The sequence below is a fragment of the Lates calcarifer genome, linkage group LG5 (assembly GCF_001640805.2).
Source record: "Lates calcarifer isolate ASB-BC8 linkage group LG5, TLL_Latcal_v3, whole genome shotgun sequence".
NCBI lineage: Eukaryota > Metazoa > Chordata > Actinopteri > Centropomidae > Lates > Lates calcarifer.
This window is the reverse complement of record NC_066837.1, coordinates 753,229-768,253: the sequence shown is the minus strand read 5'-3', so window position 1 is coordinate 768,253 and position 15,025 is coordinate 753,229. Positions and strand designations below refer to the sequence as shown.

At 42.5% G+C, this 15,025-nt stretch overlaps 1 protein-coding gene and 1 non-coding gene across 3 annotated transcripts in view; one reads left to right on the top strand and one right to left on the bottom strand.

The window, feature by feature from the left end:
* The window catches only part of strn (striatin, calmodulin binding protein), a 42,319-nt gene that overhangs the window by 10,270 nt on the left and 17,024 nt on the right, over positions 1 to 15,025 (top strand). For both annotated transcript variants that reach the window (XM_018684825.2, XM_018684824.2), the window contains exons 2-3: positions 12,664 to 12,767; positions 14,473 to 14,546. In XM_018684825.2, the coding sequence (XP_018540341.1) occupies positions 12,664 to 12,767; positions 14,473 to 14,546 (178 nt within the window). The remainder of the gene's footprint in view (positions 1 to 12,663; positions 12,768 to 14,472; positions 14,547 to 15,025) is intronic.
* On the bottom strand, positions 6,258 to 6,329 carry trnap-ugg (transfer RNA proline (anticodon UGG)). Its single transcript has one exon. It is a non-coding gene; the product is annotated as a tRNA-Pro (tRNA).

The window sequence follows — 15,025 nt, the reverse complement described above, 5'->3', positions numbered from 1 at the left end:
TTTTGTCCATAAAATGTTGGATATCATTGAATCCTGGACCCGAAGGTGAAGTCCTCAAATGTTACATTTTGTCTGAAAATAGTGAAAAATACCATAAAGACGATGTTAGACCAACAGTCCAAACCCCAAAGATGCTCAATGTATGATCACATATAACAATCGATAATGAAGTAGCTGGATCCAGTAAATGTTTGCTTCAAAATATTGCTGAAAAAATAAATTCATTTTCAAAATAGTTGCTGGTTATTTTTCTGTTGAGCGACTAATCGATTATTGCAGAGCTAGAATCTATGATCATCACCCAGTTTACAGCTGCATCTCTGTCAGAAATATTTTGCATATTTAACCTTCCCTCTCACTCGCTTTCTCCTTTTTCACGCAGTTTTCATCCATAGTCTGCATCTTTAAATATTTCTGTATGTAGAATTTATTCTCTCCTTCTTCCTCATAGACGTTCATGCATACAGAGAAAATCAATAACAGTGTGAAGTGAGAGGAGAACATAAACACTCCCTGGGGGGAGGTTTGGTCAATATTGCACAGTGATAGTCTTCATCCCTCTCCTCAGACTCCTCTAACCACAGCCTCAGTGGTTTTCTCTGGGGAGGAGATATGAGGACACATTCCTCTGCAGAGAGCCAGAGTGTGATGCTCATAAATCTCTGCCTCGTCCCGTGGTTCAGTCCTGGACCTCCACTGTGGCAAAAACAATCAATTTCCACTGGTCCCTGAAGGGGTCGAGGAGGCTTCAGTCCATGAGTAACGGCCTCAGAGAATCAGAGTTGATGTTATTGTCCTCTAAGGGTTTCAAGGCAGTGTTACACTCCCCCTGGTGGCTGTGTTGGTACAGCCCATTTTAAGTCTTTTGAATCAAGTCTGAGTTAAGTCAGAACAAGTTCAAGTCCAGGCTTAAGTTATTTGTGACAAGTCTTATGTTAGGTCATTAGTGATTTAAGAGTCAAGTCAAAGTCAAGTCTCAAGTTATTCAAGACAAAGCCAAAACTAAAATAATTTGGCTCGTCCAAGTCAAACCCGAAGTTATCTGGACAAGACCAAGTCTAAGTCAAATCTCAAGTCTGGGAGTGCAAGTACACATCAAGTACTCAGTTATTGAGAAGTCGACATCTTGATCTAGATCGACAAGATCTGCTCCTTCTCAGACCAAGGCGTCACCATCCCTGCACACAAAGCGTTCTCAGTCCAGACTGTTCTGGTTTGTGGTTCCCTGGTGTTGGAACCAGCCCCCAGATCCTATCAGAGCAGGAGCATCTCTCTTTATCTTCAACAATCTCTGAAGACTCATCTCTTCTGAGAGCTCCACCTCTAACACCCGGACTAACACTGACCGCCAACTTCTTTACTGTATCTCCTGTTCTTTGTCTTATTGAACAGACTTAGTTCTTAGTTCAAGGTCTGAAGCTGCAGTGTTGTCCCTCAGTTGTGAGTTGCTTTGGATAAAAGCCAAATGTAAATGTAAGGAAAGTCAGTCAAATCTCAAGTTATTTGAATCAAGTCCCAGTCAAGTCTAAAGTAATATGAGACTAGGTTAAAGTCTCCAAAGATGAGGCTACATCTAAAGAAATTTGAGACAAGTTGAGGTCTGTCAGAAAAAATCCAAGTCAAGTCTCGACTTGTTTGAAGTCCTCATTTATTTGAATCAACTTTGAGTCCAGTCTACAGCTCTGTTTTCTGGTCATTTCTAAAAAAAAAACTGAAGACGTGGTTAACTTCTGTTTCTGAGTCATCACTGATTGATTTAATCATTAGATATTTACTTGCTAATCTATCTCTGTGTTGCTGTTCACAGATCTGATCTGGTTTTCGTTGACACTGTGGTGGTTGCTAACAGTCAAGATCATGTTTTGACAAACCATTTAGTCATAGTTGTTTTCTTTTTTACCCCACAACTGATGACAATGTTGGTCAATCGGCCATATCACTTGCCAGATTCCCATGAGTTTTGCTGTGAATATTGATGGTCTCCAGAGGATGAGTCTAGGCTGAGCTTTCTTTGTTCCGCTCAGTCCTACTCCTCTCCTCAGCTCTGCTCTTGAAGGCTTTATGTTGTTCTAATTAAAGTATTGCCGGCTTCGGAGGAGCACGTCGGCCGTCGACACTCCCTGGAGGGGAAGAGGGGGGCTTCATCACGCCGTTATTCCTGTTCATACTAAAACCTCCCCCTCCCCCTTCGCTTTCTGTCTCCCTCTTGATCTCCCCTCCTGTGTGCATCATATCAGAAGATTCTCCCGTCATCCTTTGTCTCATTTATGCCTTCCCTCCTCCACTCCTCCCCTCCATTATAAAACCAGAGCCATGGAGTTTGGCGTCATGGTGTTGCCAGCGGCGTGGGTAGCTCCGATGTGCCAAGACTCCTTTGCAAATTAGAAATGAAGAGAGGGGAAGATTGTGGGGAATGAGCTGAAGGCGGCTTGTATTGAGGAAGCTTTGTTTGTTGTCCTCCTTCCAGGCCTGCTGTCCCCTACGGCAACCCGGATGTTTTGTATCTCTGGGAACGCTGATAGTGATAGAAAAGTGAATTTCTATTGGTGTTGGACTTTTCTTTAAGGGTTGAATGTGCAAACAAAGCAATTTAAAGACGTCATCCCCAACAGGGAATCTAGATAATCCTACCTCCTTGGTCTGACACACGTCTCTGTACATGTTCACCCACTCAGAAGCTTTCACTGTTACATGTTAGGTGTAGATGTGTGTCCTGTGATTTCAAGCTGTAAGATACGTAATAAGGGGCTGCCGACTCCTGTCAAACTGAGAAAATGTGTTTTTCAGAGCAAATCAAATCCTCTCAGACTGTGAGGTGTTAATTAAGTCGTCTAGTAAGAATTATTTTTTCCTCTGATGAGGGAGCAGGTGAAAAAGAGTTTCTGAGATGTGGATTCATTGTTTATTGAGATGAGGTAAAGATGATGAAGATGAAGTAGAATATCTTATTCTGAATTAGCAGCACTGACTTTGGAGACAATATCAAAAATACCAGATCAAAAGGGTTGAATATCAGGACACTTGAAGAAGCTCTGGATCAGTGTTGCCTCTGCAAATTGGGATGTATATAAAATGGGACATCTTTTATAAATTTAGTTTCATTTTCAGTAATTTTTAGACAATACTTGTGTGTCCTAAATTGTGCTTAAGAAAGTTCTGCTCAATTGAAAGTCAGTTAGATGGTGTTTCAGCTTTAAGGCGTTCTTGAAAATGCTACAAGTGTTTGAGCCTGTGGCCTTCATCAGGGTCAGTCTCTTTGACGCTTGCAGACTGCTGTACTGTCTCCATGCACCTTGCGAGCAGGTGAGGTTGTACCAGAAAGCTTTAGTCTACCAGGTTTTGTTGCCACAGTGCAGTGAAGTGATGTGTATTGGATACACAGCAAACAGGATGGTCTATAGCCTGATCTTTGCCCTTTTTCAGGGATTAAAAGGTCATGTGATCATCCATGGACAGATAAATAACAGTGGTGAGTAATTCTGATCTCAGCTGGAGAGAAAATGTTGAACTTGAACTTGAACTTTGAACTTCATTGGCCATTGGCAGCTCCTTAACCCTTGTCGGTTGAATTGTACCATGGATGTGAAGGCTCTGCTCTGAAAGCAAAGCTCCAACTCTCTGAAGACTCTGACTGACTTTATCAGATCAAACCCCCACCCCCACCACCACCACAAACCCTTCCACCTCCCCTCTCGCGCAGCAGCTTATCCTTCCCTCCACGCTCTCCCTCATCTCTCCGTCTCTTCATCTCCTCTCCGGCTCGCCGGAAGAATAATCCCCTCACTGCTCCAGATTTAAGCAGCGGGAAATCCCCCCTCCCACGGGACTCTTCTTTGTGTCCCAAAATATTGCGGTCGTTTGCCGCAGTGTTAATGCAACTTCAGCGAAGGGGTCATACATAGTTTGCAGGCGTATTTTGTGGTTTTTGGGCGTAGGTGGTTAAATGGGGTTGTCTGTGATGAGTCTATCAGGGCAGAGACGAAGCTGGTCGACCTTTTTTCTTCATAAAAAACAAAACAAAACATGTTTTAACATGTTTTAGCCTGTTTACTGCAGCGCCCGTTATTTTTCATCAGTGCTCATCAATTACCAAATCATACAGTCAGCCTTTAGATTGATTTTATTCCTTTCAGGCAGCTTTTGGTTTCAGTTCATTTCTATGAACTTTCTGAGACTTTAAACTTGCTGGAACCAGCTAATCCTTCACACTGAACTTCACACTCTGCTGCTGCTGCATGCTAATGCTGGTGTGATACGTTTAAGTGCCCTTGGGAAACTCCATCATCTGGGATCAGTTTATGTTTGTTGTTTCTAGTTTGTGAAGTTGATGGTGTCATCGATCCGTCAGACCAGATTTTTGTGGATAGGATAATTAGGGTTTACCAGCTTCTTGAATTTGAAAGGTTGAGGTTTGATTAAAAAGCTGATGTCAGAGCTTCCCACCAGTCCATGAAGTTGCAAAAGTTGAACCTGGTTCAATGTTTTTTTCCTCTTTTCTTTTTGCATTGTTTAACCAAAGGCCTCTGCATTGGTAAATCTCTTGTCCCCTTTGGTATTTTAATGACCCTGGCTCTGAGACCATAGCAAATAAGGGAAGAGAAAGAGGAAAGCCTTTATTGTCTTTGTTTTAAAATACAACGAAATTTGAAATGGTGCCAAGAAAAATAATTCTCCAATGTCCAATTTTGATAAATAGTTAAAAATACAAAGACACAATGAGAAATTAACTAAAAAATTTGTAACAAAGGTTTGGATTCTAACAACAGAGATCACTGAGATAACACAACATAAACAAAAAATACAAAAACCTTATATAAAACACATGGTGGTGTCAGGTGGAGAGGATGGAGCAGGATTTATATAATCTAAATACAGCGGACAGCTGCTTCCAGTTCCTTCATGACCTCCAGCTCAAACACACAACACAACACAACACAACATCACCTGATACCAGAGTTGGAGACGCCAGTAAACGAACCAAATACCACATCAGTCCAGCTTTTACTCACTGAAATCAGTCTGGTCTTGGGCTAATAAAACTACAGCCTCTCAGGATTTAGAGATCACGTTAGTGACTGTTGATTTGTTCTTTGTGTTGAGCTGCTCAGCTGTGCGTCCTCCCACGCTGCCTGTCCAGCAGGACGGAGGTGTTGCTTGTTTCTTACAGAGAATCTCAAGAGGTGAAGAAACCAACTGCAGCAGCTCCTCAGGGGACGATGTGTGGGAACGCACTGTAGTGGATATTGATTTTATACAGGAATGAAATCAGTTTTAGTAACCCATGGTCCCACAAGTTTTTAGAGACGTTATGGTCTTTTTTCATCAATGGTCTGGAACCTATGATCTCTGCCAACAGACATCAGCAGAAAGGAGGCATTAGAAACATGACTGCACGGTTAGAGCTGTATTGTGGTTTGAGTCGAGAGCTGATGTGTTGTCTTCCTGTCTGTGTGGTGTTTCCTGTATTGAGGGCAGCCAACACAATTTAATCTTCCTGTAATCCCTGTTATCTTAAAGAAGACAAAGTAAGACTCTGTAGTCCGACACATCCTCTCTGTGAGCAGACGGAAGCTCAGCGAGGAGGAGCTGAAATGTTCACTTTCTATAGATTAACCTCTGAGACTCTGATCCAACAAATGTTTTATTGTGCTCAACAACAAAGATTAAACCAGTTGTTTACCCCAGTGTTTCCTGTTTATTACCCAGACTGTGGCAGCCCACCACAGTTTCACAATGAACCAAAAATATTTGACACTTTTAATGACATAAAAGCTCTCTAACTTTGTGCTTTGTGCCGTTGCTTCATTGTAGAGCCGAGCTCCTGCTGCATTGGTGAGCCGGTGACTGTCCATACTCCACACTGAGTAGTTGGATAGTCTAAATTTAAATTGGGACATTAGGTGTAAGGACCATCTCTATTCTAAAGGCGTGTTTTCCTTTAAGAGGCTGCAATCAGGCCCAGTGACAGCTGGGATTGGCTCCAACCCCCTGCAACCCGTAAGGATAAGTGGTGATGGATGGGCCATAATCAGTTTGTATTAGGATACGAAATGATAGCGGTAAAGGAGTCGTTAGTTTTGATGAACCTACAGAGAATTATCAGCTGAATCTGCAGCTCCTCTCGTCTTTACTCAGCTTTATAGTGAGTTACAGCTCATTATCTGCTCTGGTTCATTCTCACAGTTTGATTCATAAGAACTTCACTGACAGAGAAACATTAAAGACTAACACACAGTCTAAGGAGGTGTTTCTGTCTGGGGCTCGTCCGGGATTTGAACCCGGGACCTCTCGCACCCAAAGCGAGAATCATACCCCTAGACCAACGAGCCACAGAGACAGAGAAGGAGAAGGTGGAATAACTTCAGCTCAGAGTGTCTGATCAGATCTGACATAATTTCACAGAGTGAGTTCAGCAGCTAAAGAGCCAGAGGTTTCCCTCAGGAGGAGGAGGAGGCCAAACACAGAGAGAAAACAGAGGGAATACTGGACTGAGATTCATCAGTTAGTCACATGAATTCAGGTTGATCTGTGACTGATGGATTTGGATGTAGGCAGCAAACTAGTTCACTATCTGTATTGTGTTTTCAGCTTGGTCTGCTGCCTCCCAGCGGTTACAAAAGGTAATATTACTGCTTCACTGTAACTCAGCAACATGAGGACACAATACACTCACAATGATATAAGGACAAAAACCTGTTAACTGGCTGACAAGTAGTGTTGAGTGATGTGCTGTTTGACACAGCTCTTTCTACTGGATTAATGTTAAGCTGTGTTATATCATCAAGTACCTGCTCAGTACCACTGTGTCCTGAAAATATGTTTCCACTGGTGAACCCACAGCTTCACAGCAGCCAGTACAAAGTGTTACTAAACGTCCTGGTGAAACAGGTTTAATCATGTCCGCCACCGATGGAGATTTATTTTACTTTCATTTTATTAGAAGTGCAGAGGACAGTTCTCTGAGAAGCTTTTATGAATCAAAGTGGTTCATTTGCATTTCTGCTCCCTCTGTGGTCTGATGTAGAGCATTGACCGACTCGCTGCTAAAAAGGAAAGAGAGGCTGATGGGAATTTTTAACAAGTGGGTTACCCAGTTTGTCCTGCATTTAGACTAAAGGCACCTCTGAGTGGTTGTCCTCTCTGCCAGATGGCTTTGTTTCAGAAGAGGAATTATCCCAAACTCGTCTACCTGGATTTAAACCAGGAGAAGTTTTTTCTTTTTGTTTTTATCCACTGAAACAAACCTGTGTTTAGTCCCTTTGTTGTTCTGATCTCTTGTTGTCTGGGAGCTTTTTCTGGATTCAGAGAAAGTGATGTGTTGTAGGTTTGGTTGTTAAACAAACATAAGACAGTGCAGTGCTCACCACCATCTATATCAGTTATCAGAGCCAAAAATGTCAAAAATGGTTGGATCTGTGTAGGAAGGCACTCCTAGCCTACCTCTGTTTACAAGGTATGATTAAAAACAACCCTGAAACCAAACAGAACTCTGTAGTTGAAGAGCACAAAGTCTCTAAGACTGAAGAGGCCTCGTCATGCTCGTCACTTTTTGCCATTTGTCGGGTTTTGTGGTGCTTGTTTTATACTTTAGGACTAGACAATCATATGTTCTTTCACAATGCAAACTTACAGGAGCAACAGGTTTGTCATTGACTTAGTTTATTGTCAAACAAAAACCTGTCTCAGTGTTTTTTTGCAGAGTGGACAATCTTATTGTAGAGTGTTGTTGCAGAGTGACCTCTGGTATCGATCTGGTTCCACTGCTGTTACTCTCGGCCCTCCTCACCACTCTGAGGCTTTTCACAGGCTGCTGCTGCTGAAACATGACATTCAGATGTGTCAGTAAAATCTATAATTATGAGAAAAGTCGCCCCCGACACGCTGCAGATGCCTTCCTACACAAAAGCCCCGCTAAACGCCACCCATCCCACCGAGTTCACCGTCACCCTCGGACGCCATGGCAACAGACGAAGGAGCATCAGAGAGCTCAGACGATGGAGTTTCTTCGAATAACTCGTTTTTACATCGGTAACACGATCAAGGTCTAAGACTGTCAGGGATTTAAACTGGATGAACTCAGTGGTCTCCAGTTTGTGTTCAATTTAACCATGAAGCATTTTCCTTCTTGTGGGCACAGTAACAAGCAGAGATCATGAAGCAGTTGGTTTGATGTAATGGTTTATTGATTTGAGGTCTTGTTTCTAGCATGAGGTCTCTGTTAAAGAGCCTGGTCTCAGGGAGGAATGAGAAGAGGATTTTAGTATTTAAATCGTAGATAAATCAGTGAATGAAACCTTAATGCCCAAATTCCTGCACATTATTAAGCTCTACCTTTATCTCACTGAGATCAGGGTTTCTAGTTCTAACTTTCTTACGATTGTTTCTTGCTTTGGACAGTCTGGTCTTTGTGTCAGCGGCACCAACAGTAATACCACTTGGAACAAAAGTCGTCTATTACCACGTCAACTGTAGCCTGGTGTTTTCATTCTGACACATTCTCGTCTGACTGTGAACGACCTCTGGTTTTATCACCTTTGGCCCAAAGATGCTGCTCAGATTTATTACTGTGAAACAAATAATGTAGTCTTTGTGACGTAGCTGCATTAGATTTGTCACTAGATATCAGTGTATGTGACCAAAGTAAAATTAAAATGGAACCAAAACAATATGATAAAAGAGAAAAATATACATTAGCACTTTTTCAGGGAAAAAAGGGTCAGAATATCTTCTTTCAACTGATATGAAGAAATACTCTACTCTGCTGAAGGTGCACTGAATATTTTCATGAATAGGTTTTGGTCTATTGTTTCAGATAGAAGACAACACTTCAAACACTGAGGTCCAGAAACACGATGTGTGATCTAAACATTAGTACCACTGTGGCTGCTCAGTGGGCAACTGGCATCAGAACAAATACAGGAATTAATTTTAGACCGTTTGTCTCTAGTAAAAAACAATGAGTCAGTTTAAATTATTTGTCTCATGTATGTCTCTGCTCTTTTTCCCTGAAGGTTAATAATCAAACTTCTTCCACATCACCAGGCGGTTTTATTTTGGAAGAAGCCAGCAGCAACTCGACTTTCACTGTCAGTTCAGTGTGCTGTTCTCATAACGTCTACATGTTTCAGTATCGTTAATATCTTCATATGTAGAGCTGAATAGTCAACTATCACTATTATGATAATCCTTTTTTGCTTAAAACCAGCTGAGCAAATGCAGCTTCTGATACTGAAATCAAACAGCATTGATTTTCATGCAGAAATCCCCCACAGAGGCACAAACGAGACAAAAGCTGATGGTCACCAGCAGGAGGTCCAGTTTTAACAGAGACCAGGGCTCGTTTTCAGAATGAAGTTTACTGTCGTCATCTCAGTGAAACGCAGATTCAGTCGCCTCGAGTGTGGAGCGACCCACTTATAATGTGTGTTTGACATGAATGAAGGGCTGAGTGTCCTACTTCCTCCTCAGTGTGTGTGTGTGTTTGCAAACATGCAGTCCAGTCAGTTAGTGTGTAAAATGGCCTGGAAGCGACGGTCGGAAAACTGCAGCAGCCTCCACCATCCACTCTGCTCAAAACACTGGCTCACAAATGGATTTATATTAGTATGAAGCGTTGGAACGACACTTGGTTTTAATTTCTTTTTCTAAGCATTTTCTAAGCAGAGGTGGCAAAAATGTCCTGTTTCTGACTTTTCAAATGGAAATATTTTCAGGATTTCAACTGAATTTGTTCTGTGCATAAACCAAACACTGAAGTACACAATTATGAAAATAACCATTAGTTTGATCTGTTTGAACAGTTGAAACAGAGCCACAGACTGCAGTCAGATTTCCCAAAAGTTAAAATGATTCCCCTCTATTCCACAACACCTGAGAATTGATTTTTTCAGGTGACACAGGTGGAGAGAAGTGAACTGAACATTTTGATAGAACAAGATTACGTTTCAAAGTTTTAACCGTTCATCCTGAAGGGAACATGAACGTGAATAGTTGTTTAGGCATTTAAGTTTGGACCGAAGTGATGGACCAACCAACACTTCCATTTCTAGAGACAATGTCGTCCTTCCTGCAGTCGCCCTCTGAATGTGGATCTGAACTCGTCCACCACCCTCATGACACAAACTAATCAGTCACTCCTTATTGTTGTACAACATTAGATTACACAGGACATTTAGAGGACTTCATATTGGTTATCTGCTTGTTTGGGTGCCCCCTAGTGGCCACAGACCACCTCCACCAGCTTCTCTGTGCTGTTTGATGTTCTGCAGGTAAAGTACCGTTTGTTTAAAGAAGCAGCAGTCTAAAGGACGAAAGAAATAAACGAAATGTATCTGAAAGCTGCACAAAGCTACAGACTGAGGTGATGATTCTCAGCAGGAATCAACTGATTCAGTGTTTCTGTAGAAGAAATACTGCTTACATTGTTTATTGTATCTTTAGTACCTCGCTGTGTTTTGGATAAAGGAGTCAGATGACGAGAGGAAACAGTCCTGGATGCAGAGTCACTGCTTCCTTCCTGCCAGCTGGAAGTATCTGCTGTGAACTCTCCTGTTAAATATAACAACTGACCTGGTTTTTAATGTGAGTGGACACACAAACACAAACAAATGTGAGCGTGAGGAGAAGAAGCCAGCGAAGCAGAGGAGCATGGGAGAGATGGGCTGTGACGTCAGGCCTGATATCATGGGTAACAGCTGCATCCCTGCGTACAGAGCCTGCAGCTCTCTAACACTGTAAAACAAACTCATGGTCAAGGACAAACACTGTTATTTACCAGCGTTTAATTAGTCTACATGTTTAACACAGTGTTAAAAGACAGTTGCATCTGAGCAGAAAACGACCTTCTGACACTCCGTCGCTCCGGGTTTACGACCTGACGCCTCCGCAGTTTTCTCCTCTCATGTTGTTTGACCTTGACTCTGGGTCGGTCACATGTCGTCTGTTCCCACGCCGTCTCGTGTTCAGCCCCAGCCCAACGTCTGAGAGGAGACGTTAAGACGGTTCAGACGCCGAGTGGAGCAGCGCCGGTCGGTCACACTCAGTCAGTCTGTCCCATTTCCCAGGAGGCTTTGGGGCCCTCTGCGTCTTGGTTACCGTCACAGCCTGGATACCTGCCGACCCTGTGGATGTGAAGAGATGTGACAGAAATCTGTTCTTATAGTGCACTTTTATTCATTGTTCGACGTCTGTTATTGCTGTCCAGGGCTGGGAAACTCTCAACCTGAGTCTGATTTTGATTCTTTCAGCTCATTCAGTAAAAGTCAGTTCAGTTTTATCGGAGCAGGTCCTCAAGTTTTTGAAAACTTGAGAACATGCTCCCACACCAACAACCACAGTAAACAGTAAAAAACGTACTCCTCTTCTCCCTGAAGATGGAGCTGAATGAATGATTCCTCCTGCATTTTATCACTGTTTACAGTCACGTCACAACAGAGTCTGAAGTCACGACTGCTTCCTCTGACCCACACAGACAAACCTGACGAAGCCTGTGGAGAAACAGTTTGTTTGTTGTACGTGTTTGATTAAACACAGGCTGCTTCAGAAGAATAAAACAGGCCTCCATGTGTGCAGAAGTTTCTTCAGTTGTGTTTCTTACTGAAGGCTGGAAGTGTTGTGAAAGCCTTGCATTTCTACTTTTTAAAGACCAGCTCAACTCTTCAGACCAGTCTAACACACGTTTGTGAATCCAGCTGAAGTTTTGAAGTTTTTTATAAAACAGTAAACCTTGGTGTGAAAAAACTTTGTATCGTATTTCTTTGTATTCTTTGTGTTTCACGTAATGCCCGTGCGTTGTGTGGTTTTGCAGGTGTTGAATTTGCAGTGTTCTGCTGACAGATATCTGTAAACACTCACAGGAGATCAGTGAGACCCTCCGCTTTACAACCTCTGTTAATGATCTAAACTGGTTGTGATCCACAGCTTCTGAAAGAGCTCGTTTACAGGTTATTAAATCCAGGGGTTTACTTCCTGTTTCCACCAGCACTGTGAATGTTTAATGACTGTGTTCACAAACTATTATCACTGTTTGTGTGTCAGTCGTCCAGTTTCAGTTGCACATCAGTGTTTGGGTGAAGCACCTGAAGACAGGGAATTTTAGGGTTATTTTAGCCTCCATGGTCCTTCAGAGAAATCACACACCATTTAATAAATCCACAAAAGCACCACTGCTGCTGCCTCCCCTCTCAAACCTCCGTGGGACTGTGGTGGAGCTGAGCACCAAATTAGACTTAAACAAAAACAGAATTAGACTTGATAAAACTTTAATGATCTCTGTGGGGGAATTAGATTATCACACAGCAGAGACACAGATAAGAGGAAAGACGAGCTCAGTGTATCATCAAGGCAAATAATTACAGCAGCAAAGATCACAACAGCTGAATGTGTTGAGAGGAAAGATGACTCTGTCAGGTGGATGATTGTGGTGAGTCACTGATTTAGTTTCTCATCCTCATTATCATCATCATGATGTTTAATGGAGTTTAGATGTTTTTATCAACCCCCTGAGGTCTTAGTTAATCTCATCCATACCGTCTGTTAGCTCTCTTCTTCTTCTGTGCGTCTGCTGCTCTTTCTACCATCAATGAACTGAAGTTTGGTGTTTCATAGAAAACACAGCAGGGACTGAATCTTACTGACTGGAGTGGTTTCCTCTGTTCCCTCCAGGCTCAGATCGCCTTCCTGCAGGGGGAGAGGAGAGGTCAGGAGAACCTGAAGAAAGACCTGGTGAGACGGATCAAGATGCTGGAGTACGCCCTCAAACAGGAGAGGTGAGTCACACACTCTGTTTGTTCTTGTTCCCTAGATCCTAACTCTAACCTTAAAATGAACTGGACTCTAACCTTAAAATGAACTGGACTCTAACCTTAAAATGAACTGGACTCTAACCTTAAAATGAACCGGACTCTAACCTTAAAATGAGCCAGGACCGTCAACTCATTATGAAGTAAACATTGATTAATGGTTGTAGGAAATGACACCATCGTAGTTTAGATTGGTTCCCAATAGAATTTTCGTGGAGAAATCAAGCTGGATTTACAGCACAGAGGAAGTTCGTCTGCCACTGATCAACCAAAACTAAAGAGGACAGAGCTTTTGTTTCCCTCGGTAGCTTTAGGTAGAGGAAACAGCAGTCAGTGGAACAAACTGAATAATTGTGGAAACTCTAACCTTCTGGACTGGGACAGAAATTTCCTCTGGGACTGACTCTATGGATTTGCTCATGGTCCACCAGGATTTCAATAAAAAAAAATTCAAAATTCAAACCTGACATCAGGTGTCAACATTTGTACTAGATCAGGAAGTAACAAAACAACCAGGTATTTTACTAACCCTAACCTTTATCACAGCTCTGAGATCAGGGTTCAAACTGGGATTCTGATGGTTAGAAATGAACTACAGTATATTCTTCTTTGTTACAGCCGCACCAACATTAAAACCACTTGGAAAGGAGGACGTTGTCTGTGGCCACTTTTAAAAAAGGTTTTAGGTGACTTAAGGCACAACATGCAGTCAGTTAGTCTAAAACTCTAACTGCTCCTCATGAAGACAGAAATATAACAGCACATACTCACACAGATGCAGCGTCTGACTCAGGAAGTTATATAACATAACAACATGAATACAATGGAGGTTGGATTTCATCCCTATCCACAAACCTGGGTAACATACAGCAGCCTTTAAACTCAACACACACATTGTAAGTCTTAAAAAACACCTCACAAATATGAAAAAAGAGCTGCTCTCTGAGGAGGAAGTGCATTTGTTGGGAACTATTTTCAGCTGCGGATTAATCGGTGAGTTCGTGGTGATGAAGGAACATGTTGTCCAGACTCGAACCTCGAGGAACTCAGTAAAAATGTCTCTAATCTGGAGTTTGAGGAGGAATTAAACAGAGTTAAAGCGACTGATTGATGAATTTGATGGTCAGTGTGAAACTGATCCGTCCACCTCAAAGAGCAGCTTTATCCTCTTATGGAATTATTAGTTATAAATCACATAATCTGGCGACAGATTTCACACAGGTTGGATGTCTGAGTGTTTGACTGGCAGCTCTGGGTGCTGTTTACTGGAGCGTTTGGAGGTGAGGGCATTAAAACAGCCATTAATGTGTTGGTGTAACATTTCCACTACATCACATTCACACTTTAAATCTTCACAAACAGCATTTAGGACATGATGGGAAAGTGAAACTCTCCACTGGGAGCAGACTGGAAGGACCAGGCTGCTGTTTTTCTGTATTTTTAGTCCTTTTCTCTGCAGAGTTTACTGCCTAAGTAAAGTTCAGTTCTTGGTCAGGTAAAGACAAAGTGCAGGTGTTACAGTCTCCATTACACCCAGAGATTCAGTCTCCAGGTCAGTTTCAGCTTCTTAAAGTTGTTTGGACTGAACTGGATGTTCAGAAATCTGGGGATGTTGTTGGAAAGAGAAACAAACACTGTGATAATCTATCTGTGTTTGTGTGTTCCTTCTCAGGGCCAAATACCATAAACTGAAATATGGAACAGAACTGAACCAGGGAGAGATCAAACCACCCAGTTATGATTCAGGTAATCACCTCTCTCTGTCTGTCACTGATGAACAGCCACAGTACAGGCTGCACTACAGGTCATAAACCCTGCCTCCTCGCACACGACATAAACTTTTCCCAAAGATGGTTTCTGTTGATTGAGGTCGTAAAAAGAAGCATCATCAGCAAACAGACTCACCTGTCAGTGAACTGAAACTTCTTAGACTGCTCCCCTCACGTCCCTCTGACTGTTGAGAGTGGACAGTGGTGGTTCAACATCTGGTCCGGGTGCTTCTCTGGCGCCTCCCTGTGGACGTATACTCCAGACAGCTGGGAGAGGAGCCTGTGGGAGACCAGGACCTCATTCAGGGAATATTACATCCCAGCTGGGAGAACGAGAGGAATCCTGAATCCCTCAGGAGGAGGCAGGAGGAGATGGGAGTTAATGAACGGATGAATAGAAACATGTTGGTGACTCCCTGTCTCTCTCTCTCTGTCCCTCTCTCCCTCTCTCTCTCC